The 19,402-nt window shown below is 37.0% G+C and overlaps 1 protein-coding gene across 1 annotated transcript in view; it reads left to right on the plus strand.

Moving 5' to 3' along the window:
- LOC107550965 (solute carrier family 15 member 4-like) overlaps positions 1-19,402 on the plus strand; it is a 42,792-nt gene that overhangs the window by 8,102 nt on the left and 15,288 nt on the right. The window contains exons 4-7 of the mRNA XM_016232428.1: positions 1,546-1,687; positions 3,507-3,584; positions 11,588-11,671; positions 11,722-11,768. Coding sequence (XP_016087914.1) covers positions 1,546-1,687; positions 3,507-3,584; positions 11,588-11,671; positions 11,722-11,768 — 351 coding nt within the window. The remainder of the gene's footprint in view (positions 1-1,545; positions 1,688-3,506; positions 3,585-11,587; positions 11,672-11,721; positions 11,769-19,402) is intronic.

Consider the following 19,402-nt stretch of genomic DNA (forward strand, 5'->3'; position numbering starts at 1 on the left):
TGGTGCGATCTTCTCGCTGGGTGGAGTAGCCTATATTCAGCAGAACGTTAGCTTCTTTATTGGCTACATCATCCCAGCCGTCTGCCTCGGGGTGTCCCTCATCATCTTTGTTCTGGGCAAAATGGTATTTATAACCAAACCTGCAGACGGCAGTGCCTTCAGCGACTTGTTCCGGATCCTGGCCTCGGCCCTCTGTGGACGCGGGCCAAAAGAACCAAGTCTGCTCAGGTGAGGGCCACATTTACTTTACTGAATAAAGAAGTCCACATGAAATTAACTTTGACCTTGTTTATTTTCTTAATACACACTCTTGGTTTTATTGGCCCTCTTTTACAAAACAAATGTTCCACAGAAAATTGGCCGTGCGGTTGTCTTTATGCAGCACTTGGAATGTAATTTTTTTTTTAGGGCTTTAGCTTTATATGTGCAAATAGCAGCATAAACAATAGACCATGAGGATTCACAAATCGTTGCATCGTTATAGCTACTTATTTTTCATTCTTGTTCTGTTCTGAATTGTTTCATTGTAATTGTTTCATTATATTTACCGCTAATTAATACACATATAAATTAATGTAATTGTTTGCAATTACAAGGTTAACAGGTGTTTTTGGAGTAAGATCAATTTCTCTTGCATGAGATTACTTCCTCTTTTTGGTCAGGTTACATTTCTTCATACCGTAAACTCTAGGGGCAAGGCTTCTAAACCATGACTTTTTAGTGGCGTGATATTCAATTGACGATTGTTTTCAGCTGCCAAATTTATCAGTGTACAATTCGTTCGTATGATAAGATTGGTGGACTATGAATGTTTCACGAATCACAAGTGAACCCTGTCGTAAGTTTGTGTGCTCGGATCTGCGCTCGTTTCTATGTTAGATTGATAAATGAGGCCCAGTTGGAGTATTGGTTTACTTTTTCACTTCCTAATAATGAAAAGATGCGTTTTAATATAAGTGCAGCAAAAAGAAGAGTAAAAAGGATGCACATTAGTTGCAAATTAAGCTTCATCTACATATGAACATAATTTCTTGTTGAACTAAGATGTACTGTATGTTTCAGTTGTTCATATTCAGAAAGTATAAAATATGTAAAGATTATAAATATTTATTCTTAAACTTAAAAATAAATGTGCCTATTAGTCTTTACACTCTACTGTGTTAAATGGTTTTAGTGTGTTAGATTGTAAATTTATGCGGTTCTTTCGTGGGAACCTCCACTCCAGATTCAGATGACTCTATTAGTCTGTAATGTTATCCTTCATCTTCCTCTTTGATCCACCTCTCTTGTCTGTCTCGTATGTTGCGGTACTATTCATCGTGTCTCTGCGGCATTAGTTACTGTCAAGTCAAGTGCCGTGCCCTCTCTCTAAATCAAAGAACAGGCGCTTCATGAAAAAACGTGACGTTATTATTTTTTAAGTTGGCCAAATCCGTGCTCCTTTCTTTCGTTATCTTTTTTACTTTCTTTCTCAAACACAGATATACTATATATCTCAGTGATGTTTTAATGAATGCTTGTTAAAATCCTTGTTTCCCCCACAAGGCCAAAGCCATCTCTACTGGATGGCGCAAAGGTGACGTACGGTGGGCGATTTTCAGAGGAGAAGGTGGAGGAAGTGAAAGCGCTGGTTAAAATACTTCCTGTTTTCTTGGCACTCATTCCGTACTGGACTGTCTATTTCCAGGTAAGGCTTTTATGAGTGAGTGTGTCAAGTACTACGTCTGTCAGATCTGTTGTGTCAGTTATAGGTCCTTAAAAATAGGGAAATGTACCAACAATGCATTTTTTAACCTTAATTTACTGTAGTTGTGACACAGGATAAATAGGAAATTGCATAGGTATTTTATTAGCTTGAAGTCTCAAGGTGTCTCATACAGAAGGAGAGGCATGGTGCTGATGAACGGTGTCGTTGGCATGTCAAATACAAGTGATGGATGTTTATAAGCAGAGATTTTGTCTCTGACATATTAAGGTTTGTGCCATTTGGAACATTTATGGGACGGGTGGGTTTAAAGCCCTTGAGCAGACAGGTGCTTCCTTGAAGAACTTTATATGTGCCTTGCTCAAGGTAATGCAAAAAAGGACAAGCAATAAAGAATGGGGCATCTCTACTACTAAAGCAGTGTTCCTTTTTAACAGCCGGCGTGGGGCCCGTAACCGCTGAATTTATGTCACCTTACCACAGAAAAACAGGTTGTGTGTCAAACCACTCGTAACGTGTTTTGAAGATGTTTAAATACAGTTTGTCAACATTTCCATGTTTAAATATTTTCAAGGTCTGAAAATTGACCCCCCCCCACAGAACACACTGAGATTATCGTAAAATGCTTGTCTGATCTAATGGACATTAAAGTGTTCAAATACATTTTTTAATTCATAACAGTTTATTAAGAGAATAAAGAAACTGTTTGTATGAAAGTGCATCTAATATTTGGACACATTACAGGAATCAAACTTAACCTTTAACTCGTGTATTAAAATAATGCCAAGAAAAGGTTAGCAAGAATCTCCTTCTAATGTTTAAAGATAACTGGAAATGAAAATGGTTTGTCAGATTTCCAAAGTTGAGTACAGTAGGTTTGTTTTTTATGAGCTGTTGTATTAAATTACTTGCTGAAAGTAAGTAATTTCCTTGTTCCACCATTTTCACGATTATGCATATGTGAATGTTTTTAACTTACTGCTCAATATTCTAAGGCGAAAACAACAGATGCATTTTGTTTACTGCTTACTGTTGTATTAATGAGTCAAATAACTACATATGCTGCTGGTTTGTTATGATAGAAAGAGCACAAATCACAGTTTATTCATAGCAATTAAACTATAGCTAAGACTAACAGGACCAGTGACTCATAAAATCGACACAATTTTGTCCCAATTTTATCAGGATGTCTGGTCACCCTAATTGTTTTCCAGATCTTGACCAGTGGTGACGTAAAAAAATCCTTATATTTATGCTGTAAAATTCTTCTCTCTAAAGGTGCATTGAGTAATTTCCTGCAGTAAATGCAGCTTTAGTAGTAAAGTTAAATTGCTGTGGGACTGTCGGGATAAGGATCATTGTTTCGTAGTCCATCTCACGTGAAAACAAGATTCTCTTCCTCCAATTATGGCGAAAGGTCATCTTTTGAGGCCTTGTCATCCCATATATTTTTTCTGCTGAGATGCTTGCCAACTGTTAGAAAGGTTATCCGACATTGTTAGTCCTCGGGGCCTTAAATTAAGGTCAGAGTAAAGGACATCTCTAACTTTTATAAAAAAAAATGCCTAATGACTTTCTGCATGAATAGATATTGCAGAATGTTCTCACAAAGCACCAAACTGCTTTTACTGGCTGAAATATTGCCTCTTGTTATTTTCTACCTCTGCCCTATTTCAAGTTTTAATCAATAGCAATATTCTGCAACAGTGTCTCTACAAGTGGTAAATGGATCATAGTAGGCTGGTACCAGTGCAGTGAGTGCAGCCTGCATGTTTATGTGTGCTGTTGTCTTCGCTTGCAGATGCAAACCACATATTATCTCCAGAGTCTCCATCTGACAATTCCTGGAGCCGATCCCAACTCCACAGACTCCCACCCGGTAAGAGAACCGCTATTTCAGTGCCAATAATGTCAGATCACTTCCAAATTGGCCTGAAAGAAAAATATAATTGCTTTGTTAATGAAGAGTTCAATTATTAAAGCAGTTGGCCTCCTTTTTCGCCTGTGCTCTGGTCACTTTCCTCATCAGTTTTCCCATATTTCTTATTCTGTCGTGCTATTAAGAAGCAACGGTTTCAATGCCACAGATGTTTTCATTAATGATACATGTTTCTATAAATGAAATATGTCTTTGTCAACTGGATTTTCATTGATCATTTTTCTTAACCAGAAACAGTTTGATTAAAGACATGGATTTTTAAAATTATTTTAATATGTGCCTTGAGGTTTACTTATAATGTTAATAAAGTTTTTTTCACCAAAAAAGGAACAACAAATACATATGTGCAAAAAGGATTATTTTCAACCCTCATTCTGACCCTCTGTCTAAAATGACCTGTTTTAAGGGGCGTGTCTTTTGAGGCTTGTCAGTAATTGGCCACTGTTATGATTGGCTAACGTCCTTGCATAAGAAACGGTATCATTGCCCTGCCCCCTCACTATTGCATGTGAGTGTTTTGACAACATGATCAAAATAAAACATTATGAAATCATTTATGCCGAGTTCGCACTGCACGATTTTCAAAGACGACTGAACGCCAGTGGGTGGGGCCTGTGTCGATGTCTTGCTCTGGAGGCAGTGTTTAGGCAAACGACTGTGCCCGTGTGACATCACCTGGCACCTCAGATCCAAAACGAGCCATTTTCTGAGTGTTATTACTTAAATGCTTTTTTTACTGATGATGAGGACATTTTAAGTTATAAACCTGCTGGATGTATTAAGCATACAAAGACCTCTTCTACATCAAAAGATCAAGGGAAATTTGGTTTCTCATGTCAAACCTTGAATAAGATAAGTGAACGCTAAATGCAACAGTGTAAAATAAGGTTCTCAGGTTTCATTTTAGAGCAAACAGGATGCCTGTGGTGATGCCAGGTGCTTGTGATGTTTTGTCTGGCTGTAGAGTAGAGGCCGTTTAGGATACTCTCTGGAGACTCTGGCACGCATGAACTAGAGAAATCCTTTGAAAACCAGGGTATTAACTTCAAAACCATGAACCTCTAATCGCAGATTAGCACCCAGCGCCCGCATTCTCATCTGAACTTGCTGTTTATTTGTTTTTGTGCGAGTGTGCATGTGGGTGTACATGTATACGCTCTACTAGGTAAGTGTGTCAGAACCCTCGCTTTGAATTAAATCCCCTCAAAACCGTTTCACAGTGACTAATCCAAAATCACGACTCCGGGGCTGTCTGATCGGCAATAACAATGCAGTCACATGTTGCTCTATGACCATGAAAATGCATGGACACAAATGTAACTGGATGAACAACTTGTGCATTTGTGTGTGTACGTGCCATTTCACGGCTGTCTGAAATGGAGTTTTCCAGAATTAGATTCAAAGTCACATGGTAAGGACAGAGGAAGTGCGAAACAACAATGGGGAAGTGAAAAAGATGTAATTGACTGTGTTAAATAACAGCGCTTGAGAATGTAATTGCAGGGTCATATTGAAGAGACGATTGAAGAGCACCTCATGCTCTTTAAATGTAATTTTCCAGAGTACTTTTATAGTGGTTGTGCCATTTTCTGCTAACATTAAAAAATATGACATGATGTGAAAGCGTGTTTATTTTAGATTACTTCTTATAGATGGATAAGCTTGTCTTGACAGGTCAGATGGTCAGAATGTGTAGGCTATGACTTTTTCTGTGATGAATGAATAAACACAGTCCAGCATCTTCAAGCTTTTTGCCCGCCACTAAATTATTAATCAAAGGAGAAGCATTTCTCTTTGGTTTAGAAGAGAAGAAGTGAAAGACACTTTTGTTACAACAAAAACAAACATGTTGGGCACAGTTTTTTCTGTAACTAGCCTATACAACAACACTTGTTTTGAAGAAAATATGAGTGCTGCTTGCCTGTGCAAAACGTGTTGCCACATATAATATTTATTTATTTGAAAGAATAGTTTTATGTTTACCAAGGCTGCATTTATTTGATCAAAAATGCTTTAAAACAGCAATATTGTGAAAAAATATTGCAATTGCAACATTTTAATTATTAATTATTGTTGCAATATTTTTATAATGTTCACAATTTATATATTTTTTTCCCTGTGATAGCAAAGCTCAATTTACAATTTTTTTATGTTGTTTGAAAACCATAATAATGTTTTTTTTTTTTGATGAATGTTTGATGAATAGAAACAGCTTTAATATAACTAAGAAATGTTTAGTAATATACTGTCACTTTTGATCCATTTACAAATTTTCTGAATTGCTAAAATGCTAAACCCCAATCTCTGAACCAAATTCTCACTAGCTTAAACCAGTTTGTCGAATAAAGCTCTCTTTCTGCTAAACCTTAAACACGTTCAGGCAGTTAGGCTCTATTTGCAGATCTCATGCAGTATTTTTGCAAAACTCTAAACTTAGTGCTGGGCGGTATGACCAAAAATGTATATCACGGTATTTTTCAAAATTATACCGGTTTCACGGTACATGACGGTATTTTTTTTTTCATGCATGACCAGGTGTTAACCATATTTTCTACTGATTGAGAGAGGAAATACTGCAGTATATTGACTTAGAATGCCCTATTTTACTGTCATGATGAGTGAATATTGTCAAAAAATACCACACTAAATAGTGACTAAACATGACCCCTTTTAATACATGTTAACCAGGAGTCACTCTCATTTATAATCGCGGCATCGTCTGATAAAATCAACATGAATCTACACTAAAGAGCGGCTAAACGGTTGTTTTAGCTATATTACTTTTTTATATTACTCATGCAGCGCACTGCCTGCATCTGAGTAACAACCTAAAAAAAACAACAAACAAAAAAGTGCATGTGATATTAACAGACAAACTACCATACGCTTAGTTCCCTCACCACAGTCCAACAGTGAAAAGGGACCCCCTTCAAACAGTGTTGCGTTCCGAACGTTGTTTAAGCGACATACACCGGTATTGCGGTATTTAAAAAATTCATATCATAACAAAAATAAACACCAGTATTCGGTATGAACCGGTATACCGCCCAGCACTACTCTAAACACATTCTCATTCACTTAAACACTTATCACACTGTGATGCATTTGTGCTGTAAAATGCTAAACACAAGCGGCAAAAGTTAAAGGAACAATCCACTATTTTTGAAAATAGGCTCATTTTCCAACTCCCCTAGAGTTAAACAGTTGAGTTATACCGTTTTCGAACCCATTCAGCCGATCTCTGGGTCTGGCGGTAGCACTTTTAGCTGTAGCATAGATCATTGAATCTATGCAGCAGCAGGCGCAATGATATTACGCAGCGCCTGAAAATGGTCCCCAGCTAGGTAACTTCCAATAAGCCTATTTTCAGGTGCTGCGTAATATCATTGCGCCTGCTGCACCTATGGTACGGCAGCAAAGATCCTTGGTTATTACGCCGGAATGAGAGTACAGTTCCTAGCCATATCGGCCTAGAAAATCGCAACTTTTCATTTTACGTCGGTCTTAGTACACGATGTAACTACAGAAGAGTCAAGTTTTAAATAGGAAAAATATAAAAACTCTTTGGTCATTTTTGAGCGAGATGCTAACGGTCTAATCAGATTCAATGATCTATGCTAAGCTACAGCTAAAAGTGCTACCGCCAGACTCGGAGATCGGCTGAATGGATTCGAAAACGGTAAAACTAAACTGTTTAACTCCTAGGGGAGTTGAAAAATGAGCCTAGAGCCTTAAACACAACTAAAACACAGTTGTCATCATTTACACACAACGATTCAAAATTGTTCACACTTGTTTCTGATGATGTGATCAAACCAACTGTACAAATATGAGCTAGTTCAGAGTGCACAAGTGGCACAGGTGACTGAATGATGATACGAACAATAGATGGAAACAATCTGAAGAAGAGTACATGTAAGAAGTAGAGGATGAGGAGAGAAAGAGTAAGGTTTAGAGGGTTTTATCAAGGCTGGATCTGTCAGACCAGGGGGATTTTTCTCATTGTCTAGCAAAAAAGACAACATTACTTGTGATGTGAACAAAGTCCTCAGGCCGGACTCAAGCACAAAGACATGATGCTGAGACAGAATGAATCTCTCATTGACCCTGATTTTACAATTGCACAGCTTACAGTATTTGAGTGTACTGTTACATGCTATTCATTTAAAGTTTTATTTGACGTTTTTGGCCTTTGCAGTTGGACTGCATTATTTTTGCAGTATCCAAGTGCTAAATATATACAAACATTCAGTACTATTCAATATTCAGCACAATACTATTTTTGCAGTACATACAGTAGGCCTATGCAATATATTCACCTTACTCAGTTGCAATTACTATACTTTTTTTACAAAATTGCAAAATTGTTTACTCAATACAATATACTTTTTTCTGTAATGTTCTGGATGTAGTCTTCTCCATTTTTCTCTGTAGTGTCTAATGAATGCTCTGTAGTGTTTATTTTATTGACTCGTGTGTGTGTGTGTGTGTGTGTGTGTGTGATTTGAGAGCACCGTTTCATTTTGAGTACAGGTGAAATGGTTTTGCAGTGATTGTTTGATTTTGATAGAAGAGTCAGAGGTTTCGTGAATTTAGTTTGAGTGTTTGGATTTGTGTTTAAGGTTTTGTGGAAATGAGTGATGGTTTCAAAAAATGTGTCTTAGCAATTCAGAAAAACTGTAATGCAAAAAAACAAAAACAAAAGAAGTTACCCCTGCTTTTCAACCATACTGTAATTGTTATGTTGTTGTATGTTAAGTATGTTAAGCTGCTAAAAGAAAAAAACCCCCCAGCACACACAGATATTTGCCTTCTGCCTTGATTTTGCTAAAAATATTCAGAGAAAAAAAAAATATATATATAGATGAGTCAGAAATAGAGGTCCTTTCCCAGCTTCCTGTTTCAATAGAAATCAAGTCATTTGACATTCTATCGTGGGTTTAATGGTGTTTCTCTGGAGTGCATGCTCAAGTGTGCAAATCCCCATCTGTCGCTTGTTCTCACAAACACAAGGGCTTCCCCTTCTAAATTAACATGTGCTGCTGTAGATTTGTCTCGGTGGACCGCACAGCCTAAAGGGAATCCAGTGCGAAGTCTTAACAAGGCCAAACTATGAGCTCTTAATTAGGAGATACCCATAGAGAGAAACAGACACGAGTGGTAATGTGGGTGAAAATTATATGATGATAGAATGATGCAAACTGGCAATTTCAAATGGAGAAAAAAGTATTTAAAAGTGCATGATGATGAAGGGGAGACAGAGCGCTCGGAGGGACATGTATAAATTACCAGTGCTTAGTCAAAGAAATGTAAATGTAATGAGGGAGTAAGCTAGAGAATTAAAAGTGTTAAAAGCACCAGTAGATTTGGGACTGGCTGAAGCTGTAGAATTAAATTCAAACATGCTCACTGAGACACGCTCTCCACTTAACCGAATAATACTCTACTGGAGGTGTAAATGTGTGTGTGATGCGCCCATGCACACCTGCAGGCATGGATGCATAATAAACCTCTTTTTGAGCTCCGGGCATCCAGTCCTCTGGCGTTGTTTGATTAACGTCAATTAAAACGTACAGATGGTGAAGTATTGTACAGGGTGTTTGAATTAATTACAACCAATCAGATCAAGACAAGAATGGATTGGGCAGATTTTAACTTTTGCTGCATGCATACAGCAGCATCTAACTAAATCTGCTCATTCAGATCATCACACCCTGTCTGTGCAGGAAATGAGGACAGATGATTTCCTGGAGCGGCCAAAGTGAAAATACTGATAATCAGAGTTAAAATTAGTCATTTAACCACACGTTTGTGTCGCACCTGCTATGTGCTGTATATGCACCCTGGATAGGAATTATACCTCACATTTTATTGCTTTTAAGTAATCAGACTTAATGTACAAGAAAGAAAAATAAATTTTTAAGAGTGACTCCGTTCTAGAGACCAGAATATCAAAGAGACTTGTGCGTGTGGGCTTTTTTGGGCTTGGGCCCATAAGCAAAAACGTTCAGAAAGCAACTTCATAGCAACCCCCTGACATCCACCCAGAACACCACAGCAACAGGCTGCGTTCCGATTGACAGTGTCCATACGGGATATCTGTTGAAGTTCACTTGGCAAAATGTGTTAATTTGGAACACCCTGCAAAGTTATCAAACATAAACAACCCTTGAGTCATGTATATTAGAGGAGTTTGAGCTAGATGGCATAATGTACTAGTTTTAAATTAATATACTTGTAGAATGTAGGTGTACTTATATAAATATGAATGTATTATTCATTTAGGGCTATAAATGTCTTATTTTAAAGTGCTAAACCAAGTGATAATCGTCTGATGTTTAATATGAAAATTAACGTAATTGACTTATATTAAATGTGTAATTTCTCTTATTTAACCATAATCATGATGCATGTTGCATTGTAACTGTTCCACTTCACACACTTTATATCCGCAAAGAACACATACAAACAACACCTGGGACTAATTAAACTCTGTTTCACTGGCTTTATTTTATTCAAACTTCTGTAAATACTAGGTTGATGTGCAAGGACTGGTGGGTAATTTCCCTTTCCACTTCCTGTGAAGTGATTTATTGTTGTTCCTTTTTTTCCCTGTGTTGTTCGCAGTGCCCTTCAAACGAAACATGTACGCTCCCTTCAGATTGGAATTTGGCAAAAAATCCACTTTGTAGGGCACTTACGGTCGAATGGAATGCACCTATAGTGATACACAAAAAAAAGCCTTTAGAAACCACAAAGCAAAGTGCTTAAAGTGACACTGAACACATAAGCAACCACTTAGCAACCTCCTGCCAACAACTCGAGTGGCAGCAAGTTTTACATAGGCAAACCCTTCTCAGAATTATAAAAAGAGTTCCTTATGAAAGCAAATAATTTTTTCTGTGTCAAAATCTTAAATTTCCAAATCGATCTCTATTCCAAAATAGTCTTAAAGGGATGAAAATTCTGTCATTAATTACTGTCATGTTGTTCCAAACCCATAAGACCTTCGTTTATCTTCGGAACACAAATTAAGATATTTTTGATTAAATCTGATCTATGCATAGACAGCAATGCAATTGAAACGTTCCCAGGCCCAAAAAAAGGTAGTAAGGACTGCTTAAGTAGCTTCATAAAATTACAGTTGAAGCACTTGTCACATGGACTATTTTAACAATGTCCTTAACTACCTTTTTTGGCCTGGGAACGTTTCAGTTGCATTGCTGTCTATGCAGGGTCAGAAAAATATCTTAATTTGTGTCCCGAAGATAAATGAAGGTCTTACAGATTTGGAGCGACATGAGAGTGAGTAACTAATTAATGACAAGACATTTTTGGGTGAACTATCCCCATGTTCCATTGGCAAACCCTACTCATTTCCTTTTTCTTTTTTTGAGAAATGTAAAAAACCCAGTTTCTTATTAATTCAAATGCTCATTTCTTTTTTCTTTTCATACATTCCTAAGTTCTGTCATTATTTCCTATTGCCCTACTATAGGTGATGCACTTTTTTCCCTGTCTGCTCGGTTTTCCATCACACATCAGTGGCACGTGAATGGAGCAATCAGCCATTCATTATGAAACAGGTGCTCTGACACATGCTATGCAATCCCCATGTGATATTAAAGTGCTTAACAAGTGAATAATGATTGCATGGGCTGTTAAGAGACCTGTCCCTCTCTCTTACTGGATGAGATTCACATCCATTGACCAGCACTGGCCACATGAGGGCGCTAAGGTTGCTGGAATGATTCAGTTTCCTGCTCTATCCTTTGTGCTCTCCCAGAATTCACATTTAGACTTGCACTTACTTTCTCAATGGAGGACAAATGGAGAAGAATGAAGCACCTGAGTATTTTGAGTGACCTGCACATAGCCTGCTTCCTGTTTGTTCATCCTCTAGTGTTTTGTAAACATGACTTGTATTCCCCTGTTGTTCCCAGAATACCTTCCGCTTCCCAGCAGCTTGGCTGACCATGTTTGACGCCGTGTTGATTCTCATGTTGATCCCCCTCAAGGATAAAGTGGTGGACCCCATCCTCAAACGCAAAGGCCTGCTGCCCTCCCCTCTAAAGAGAATCGCTGTGGGCATGTTCTTTGTCATGTGCTCGGCGGTGGCAGCTGGTGAGTCAACAACACACACACTATATGACACGTATTTAGTGTATTATCAACACACACAACAAAGATTTATGGCTGAGTCTGTGAGCCTGTGCTTTTTGTTCTTCAGGTTGCTCTCTTGCCACACAAACTGTCTGTGTGTGCCGATATGTGGGCTGGATGTATCAAGCTTCTTTATACATATTCACAAACTGAAACCCATGTGGGAGTGTTTGAGTGTGATAGCAGATATTTGCATACACATTTTAAATATATGCGTTCATTTTTGTGTCAAAAGGCGCGTCACGGTAGTGAACTTTCATTTCAGACTTCATAAGGTTCATATGCTGTGTGTTCTGTTATATGTGACATACTGTAACACACACATGCTATAAAACATTGAGACCTAAATTACACAATCATATATTCTTAACTCTAGGGCTGGGTATAGCCAACTACTTCATGATATGATACACTTCACGATTCAGTACATCGCAACATCATAAATATGCTAATCTTGAATGAAACAGTAGCAAACGTGTAAGGGAGATTTACTGCGCCACATGAGGGAGTGAATTTGTGTGGTCAGCCGCTGTTCTAGTACTGTGTCTTAAGTAGGTTCCTCCAATGTTACTAAAGATTGACTGATGTTATTTATCATTATTAATAGTGCTTATTCATTTAAGAATGTACAGCAACGTTCAGAACTGATTCTATCTTTTTTTTTTAAGATTTTTGACATTATAATTAGATTACAGTAATTAAAATAATGTACACTGACTCCACCAGGTTACCTGCAATGTTAAATTTTTATTACACTTTTAGACAGTGCTTCAGTCAGTTTACAAAGCATAAACATAAAACTACCTGACTACATTAAAAAATTTGGGGTTGTGAGATATTTGTAATGTTTTTGAAAGAAGTCAATTATGCTCACCAAGGCCGCATTTATTTGATTAAAAATACAGTAAAACAGTAATATTAAATATTATTACAATTTAAAGTAACTGTTTTCTGTATTAATATATTTTAAAGTGTAATTTATTCCTGTGATGGCAAAGCTGAATTTTCAGCAGCCATTTCTCCAATCATTCTAATATTTAGCATCATTCTAATATGCTGATTTGCTGCTCAAGAAACATCTCTTATTATTATCAATGTTAAAAACAGTTGTGCTTAATATTTTTGTGAAAACTGTTAAGTGTTTTCCCCCTCAGAATTCTTGATGTATGTAAAGCTCAAAAGAGCAGCATTTATTGGAAATATAAATATTTTGTAACATTATAAAAGTTATTTACTTTTAATAAATTGAATGCATCCTTTCTGAAAAAAAGTATTAAAAAAAGAAGAAGAAAAACGGTACTTTGAACGGTAGTGTAGACGGCACAGACAATATACAGTGCTGCGAAAACATCTGCTTGAATTTGATTTTGAGCATTGCCCTTAAGAAGCACCTGGATTATCCTCCGGGACAGACTAGATCATGTTATGGACAGACAATGACATGACATGTGCCCAGTTACAGTTTGTTTGACGTGAACCAAACACTGCATTTTTAATCACAGCATTGTACATGCTACAGGCAAAGCATGACAGTAAGGCATCAGTCAATATAGTCCAGAGTGGTGCATGGATCCATCATCATGTGTCAAGTCAAAACAGAATCAATGTGGAAAATAAATTGTCCAAACATGTAGTCCCTGGTGTAACACACCCAAGACAACTCACGTCACAGATCGAGCTGATAAACACTGACATCGAAATGCTGAGCTAATATTATGAGTTTGGTGAGATATCAATGCATCCACACAGACAATTGTGTCAAATTGTGTTTTCTTAGTACTCTTCACCTTATTCTGAGAAATGAGTTCATCTCAGAGAGGTTACGACTTTTCCATTCGTCAGATAAGGTACAGTGCCTCCAAGATGGCAGAGATTCGATGTAGATTGACTCACCGACAAACACCCACATGCTCTTGACACATTCTCACAGACCAATGATCTCTCCTCTGAATTCTGTCACTCCTGTCCAACCTTGAGCCGGCTCTACTGAACCCTGCAGAAGGTGGATCGATATTCCTGCTTGTTCTGACAGTTAATATTCATACAGCCCACCGTCCTGGAAAATACCAATCTGAATCAGCGCTTTTGCACTTTTCATTATTCTCACCTTCCCTTTTAGCATATGTTTTTTGTAGAGGAATTTTGACGATCCTCTCACTTGTTGTTTCTTCGAAGTCCCCCAAAACTGGGAATGTGTCTCAAAACCTAGTGAGCTATATAACTTGATAGCCTTTTTTTGGCCATTTACGATAGATATGCTTAGGATTTTGGCCAAAATTAAGTATCTTCATGGCTCAACAATAAGTTTGGCCTGTTGAGGTACAGTAACTGTCAATGCATCTTATTTGTTTACCATTTTCTTGTGTTTTTATTTAGAAACTTATGCATAAGTTGTTTCTCTGATGGATTGTTGTTGCAATTTTATCTGGTTTAAATGGATTAAGAATTAAAATTTCAAGAATGATTTGTTATAAGTTCAAGTGTGATAAATTACCAACAAATCATTCTATACCATTGTTTTCCAGTTTATAATTTTATAGTATGAAAAAGAACAAAAATTGTGTATGAAGAAAGTGAAATTAAACGTTTAAAAAGTCATGGGAATGCCATAGAAAGTTATCTGTTTATTTGTTTATTTTTTCCAATTTATTCTCAGTTCTCAAGTTTTTTTCTTTGACTACAAACTATTCTTTAAATAATAATAATAAAAAAATGTTAGTTATAAAATAATGGAAACTTATTGGTCAGAAAGAGCAGGAACTCTTAATTTGGTCTAACATTTTTTTTTACCTTATTAAAATAATTAAATCAATCTAATGTTTAATAGAAAGTATTTCTTTCTATCACACATTAATAAAATTTAGTTTTTATAGTGCCATAGAAATGTTGGCAGTACAAAGCTGCATTATCGTCTCCCAAATGAGCCAACGGAAAAAAAAAATCTTTAAGGCTGAGCCCTGATTTTAGATGGTAGCATAATCTTGCTAACTACAGTTTTGAGATGACCTTCACATCAGAAGTGCAAATAAAGTTCTTTGAGTAGGCGGCTCACTAGGTTTTTAGGCAATCTCTCCAAAACTTCAGCACTTTCCTTCCAAGTGTTTTTGGCTTGCTTGTATGTCAGTCTGAAGTTCTGTACACAGTTGAGGCCTTGCTACTAAGACAACAAGATTGTGTCCACACACACGAAAGTTCGAGTCACACATTGAGAGAGTCGTGGAGTGCCTGTTCGGAGGTTGTAGAAGAAGACACCGTTGACAGGTCGGCAGTATCTCATTGTTCAGTTTGACTGCGCCCAGCACTCCAGTCAGTCCCCAGTCCAATTCCAGCTCTGCCCAGTGGATTAAACCGAGCTTAGTCAGCCTGACAGTGTGCGCTGCGTCCAGACGTTGACATATTTCAGACTAAAGCGCTTTTTGAGTGAGATGAGTTTTGGGAGATGCGCTCTGGAGTGTGGGGAAAGTATGAATATTTTTCTCTCCCACCCTGTCTGTCTTTGACTCTCTCCGACTCTTTTAAACCACTGTCAAACTCTGCACGGTGAGGGAGAGAGAGAGTTTAGACATTTTTAAGTTCCTCATCTGTCTCGGCTGCCATCAAACTGAATAAATGTGGGTTTGTAGTCATCATGAGGGATTCTTTAAGTGGTAAACACCACAAAGTTCAGAAAAACTCAAAACAGTCAAAATAATGAGAGCTTGACGTCGAGTGCTTTGCTGCATGATTGCAGTTTTCAGATGTTTACTTCACTTGATTTGCTCCCACTTTAATATACTGGTACCTGTTGACTAAAATGACTGATGCCTGATATGGTCTAGTCTTGTGTAGCCACTCTTGAGCATAAAGTGTAGTCCACGTCGCAGATGGAAAGAAAGAGATTATCCAAGTGATGTGTAAAACAATATTTTATTTTATTTTAAAACTGTCAACTCTATACAACATAATCAGTGTGAGATTGTGCATGTAAACGTGTTAAAATATGACAAACTTTTCCAAATCTACCTTCTAGGTCTTTCTCAGAAGCACTCATTCTAGTGAGTTCTAGCTTCTCAGATCTTGTAAACACAACCTTTCCTGGTTTACTGATAAAAACCTGTGCACCCTGAAGCACTTCTGGATATTGAGTAAAGCCAATCAATCAGATTGTAGGTTGCAGTTTTGAGAATGTGCTTGCCAATTTTGTGTGCACTAGACAGCATACCAACATATACGGTTCAAGGACTGTCTGATTTAGAAGACTAATAACAGACCAGGAACTTGAAGACGTAAAAGTCAAGTAATTGTTGTTTTAAAGCCCTCTGAAATCAAAATGGGAGTTTTGCGACTTTTCTTCCAGGTCTGTTAGTTTTAAGGTCATCTAAAGGCTAGAGTATTCCTAAAAGCAAGTACAATTTTATATATTTTTCTTCTTGGAAAACAGACTAAACCATAATAATGCATTTATCTTGTTTTCAGGGGCAAGCACACATTTTTATCCAAGAAAATGGTCAGGCATTACCTGCTAATTCCATTTACAGTGGGGGAAAAAAAGTATTTAGTCAGCCACCAATTGTGCAAGTTCTCCCACTTAAAAAGATGAAAGAGGCCTGTAATTTTCATCATAGGTATACCTCAACTACGAGAGACAAAATGAGAAAAAAAATCCAGAAAATCACATTGTAGGACATGCAATTGAAAGTAGCAAAGTTTTTTTCCCCTTTTTTCCTTCTTTTTTCAGGTTGTGATGTGAACTAAAGGTTGGCTTTCAAAAGTTAACTTTCCACTTCAGTTCTTTCAATAGTAAAAACAACAACACAAAGAAATGTTATTGCAAATGCTAAACGACAAATAAGCATTTAATTGTGTACAATCTTTGAAACATAAGTGAAATACAAATGATTTCTTAATCTTTGTTCCTCCACTGAGAGTCCATTCAGCCAACTTTGATACTTTAAGAAGTTCATAAAACGTAAGTAAACATAATCTAGAATCGAGCAGTTTATTCCAAGTCTTATAAAGTAATTATATCTCTGCAGATGATAAATGGATTTAATGTCAGCTTTTATTCACATGTAAACATTGATCAGCACATATACATGGGACCACATAAAATATGGTAAACAGAAGCTCAAACATGCTTGCCTGACACACATGAACAAATTCTCTTCAGAACTCCACTTGATTCATATCGATTATGTTGACTTTTTACGTTTTATTCTTTTTGAAGCATCAAAGTTTTTGACTTTTATTGGAGGTACAGAAATCTCTCTGGCTTCATTAAAAATCTTAAGTTTTGTTTAGAAGATTAATGAAAGTTTTATGGATTTTGAAAGACGTGGGTGAATGAACTTGCAGGATTTTCAAAAGACAATTTTTGAGTAAACTAAGTACTTAATATAATAGTTAATATCAAATGTCAATGAGAGCATAACACCATTGACATTCAAGCTGAATTTTGACAAAAACTAATTAGTACATTTCAGAATGTGATTTTAAAGACAATATTGGGTCACCACTCCATGTCCAATTTAAAAAAAGGGTCCTGATGCAAAACTAGTTGAGAACCACTGTTTTAAAATGATGCTGAAGAAAATGACCTTGGTATTGCATGACAAAGCCTGAACACGCAGGAAGTCTAGTATGCAGTGCACAATACAGATGTTATCTAATAATAACCGTTGCTTTGATGTAGCCAAGAGCGGTGGGAACTCGTTGGCACACTCTTGCAGAATCAGTATGTGCAAACCACGTTCATATCACACTCTTTGTGTGTGTGTGTGTGTGTGTGTGTGTATTGTGGAGATCAAACTAATGAGAACCTTTGGGACTCATGTTCTTGAGAGAGAACGAGAGCGTCCCATCCTTTGTACTCCCACTCAATGACACAGACTGACTCATTAATAAACTCCTACCTGATACAAGCACGGTTTAAGGATGCTTACTATGTGTGAATGGCTTCTGCAAAAGTGTGTATGTGTGTTAGGGAGAAATAGTAGGCATGGTGTGTGTATATTAAGATGCATGGAGGGGTGAGTGTGCGTGTGTGTGACATAATGGGTCCCACTAATGGGGCTTATTATATAGATGAGATATCTTGGGAAATTAGTCTTTTAGTGCCCCTCATTAATACCCAACGTATAGTAATCACACTGCTCTTTTCTTTCTGTGCCCCTTCGCTCTTTCTTATTCTTTCTTTCTAAGCTCTGCTCGGTTTCACTTTTCAGAGTACATCAAGATACGCACACACAGAAATGTCACCTGCGGCACACACAACATAAAGGTAAATTGCAGGCATTTATGCAAAGAGTCAAGGATGTGTTTGAAATGAAACATCAACAAATAATGATAAATAATTGCAGCTTTTATCTGAATCTCTGAAAGATTTTGTGACTCATTGCGCTGAATGAAACCTCAGGAGCAGGAACGAAAAAGAGCTATTTACAGTATTTTATTTTGTTCATAATGTGACATACAATTATGCTCATAGATTGAGAGAACATGTTTTTTTTTTTTTTTGGCAAAAATAATTTGAAATGTGGACCCCAGTACACCTTTCTCAGATTTATCATGTTTAAAAAAAAAAAAAATCTGTTTTCTATGTGAGGGCTGCTTGAAGAATTCAGCATTGTTTTTGCCTTTTCCCTTTTTTATTATAATTTTTTTTTTCTTCTTTTCTGGATTCCTTTCTCTCTGGAAAGTGTGAATCTTTTTGTAATAGTATGGACTGTAGATGGTGAAATCTACACTTCTTGATTTTGCAAAAAGATTACATTTAAATGATATGTTTTTGAGGAATGTTGTTTTCAAAATATTGGCAGATCTGATCACCCGTTTTCAAGTATCTGTCACTACTATGTACTGTATAAATAGTATCTACAGTAATCTGTTGACAGGTAGTACAAAGAAAATACTGCTATTTAATTTAGTGTAAATAGCATCTATCTATATAATGCTATTGCACTTAGTGCAAATATCATTTAGAGTGGGATTATATATCCAGACAGGTTTGGTGACTTTATATGTTTATACAGTATTTATAGTATGTTAATATCTGTTAAGTCAAATAACTTTCTCAGGGCTTTAAAATATAACAAAATGCAATTTTATGATACAAATTAGTTACTGCAATACTGCAAGGGGCATGTAAACATATGAGCAGATATGTATGTAATGGGATATTGTGTAGTCTAATAGGATGTTCACTAAGAAAAAAATAGGGTGGGACTGTTTTTCCATTAATAGGAATAGATTGGATTGTCAAAAATGTATTATTATTGTCTTCTCTCTTCTGTTTTGCACAGATGCGTGTGTGTATGTTTATGTGCGTACACACAAGGCTCCTGCCTCTTAACTCGAGTGTACTGAAGCACTTTTAATCTGAGTCTACCTGGTAGCTAAACCCAGCAGGGCTTAGGTGGGTTTTAAAATACCACTGCCAGAATCTCCTCACAACATTTACACAACATTTTCCAAACAGATGGGTGCTTGGCAGTGGCATAGCTCTGCAGCCAACCCTACCCGCAGGCACAGATGATGCCCACACATCTGGACACACTTGTTGTCCTGCACTCAGGAAGCAGTCATTTGCACGGCAAGCTGCTCCGACAACAAAGCTG

Source organism: Sinocyclocheilus grahami, unplaced genomic scaffold (assembly GCF_001515645.1).
Source record: "Sinocyclocheilus grahami isolate Dianchi unplaced genomic scaffold, SAMN03320097.WGS_v1.1 scaffold410.1, whole genome shotgun sequence".
Taxonomy (NCBI): Eukaryota; Metazoa; Chordata; class Actinopteri; order Cypriniformes; family Cyprinidae; genus Sinocyclocheilus; species Sinocyclocheilus grahami.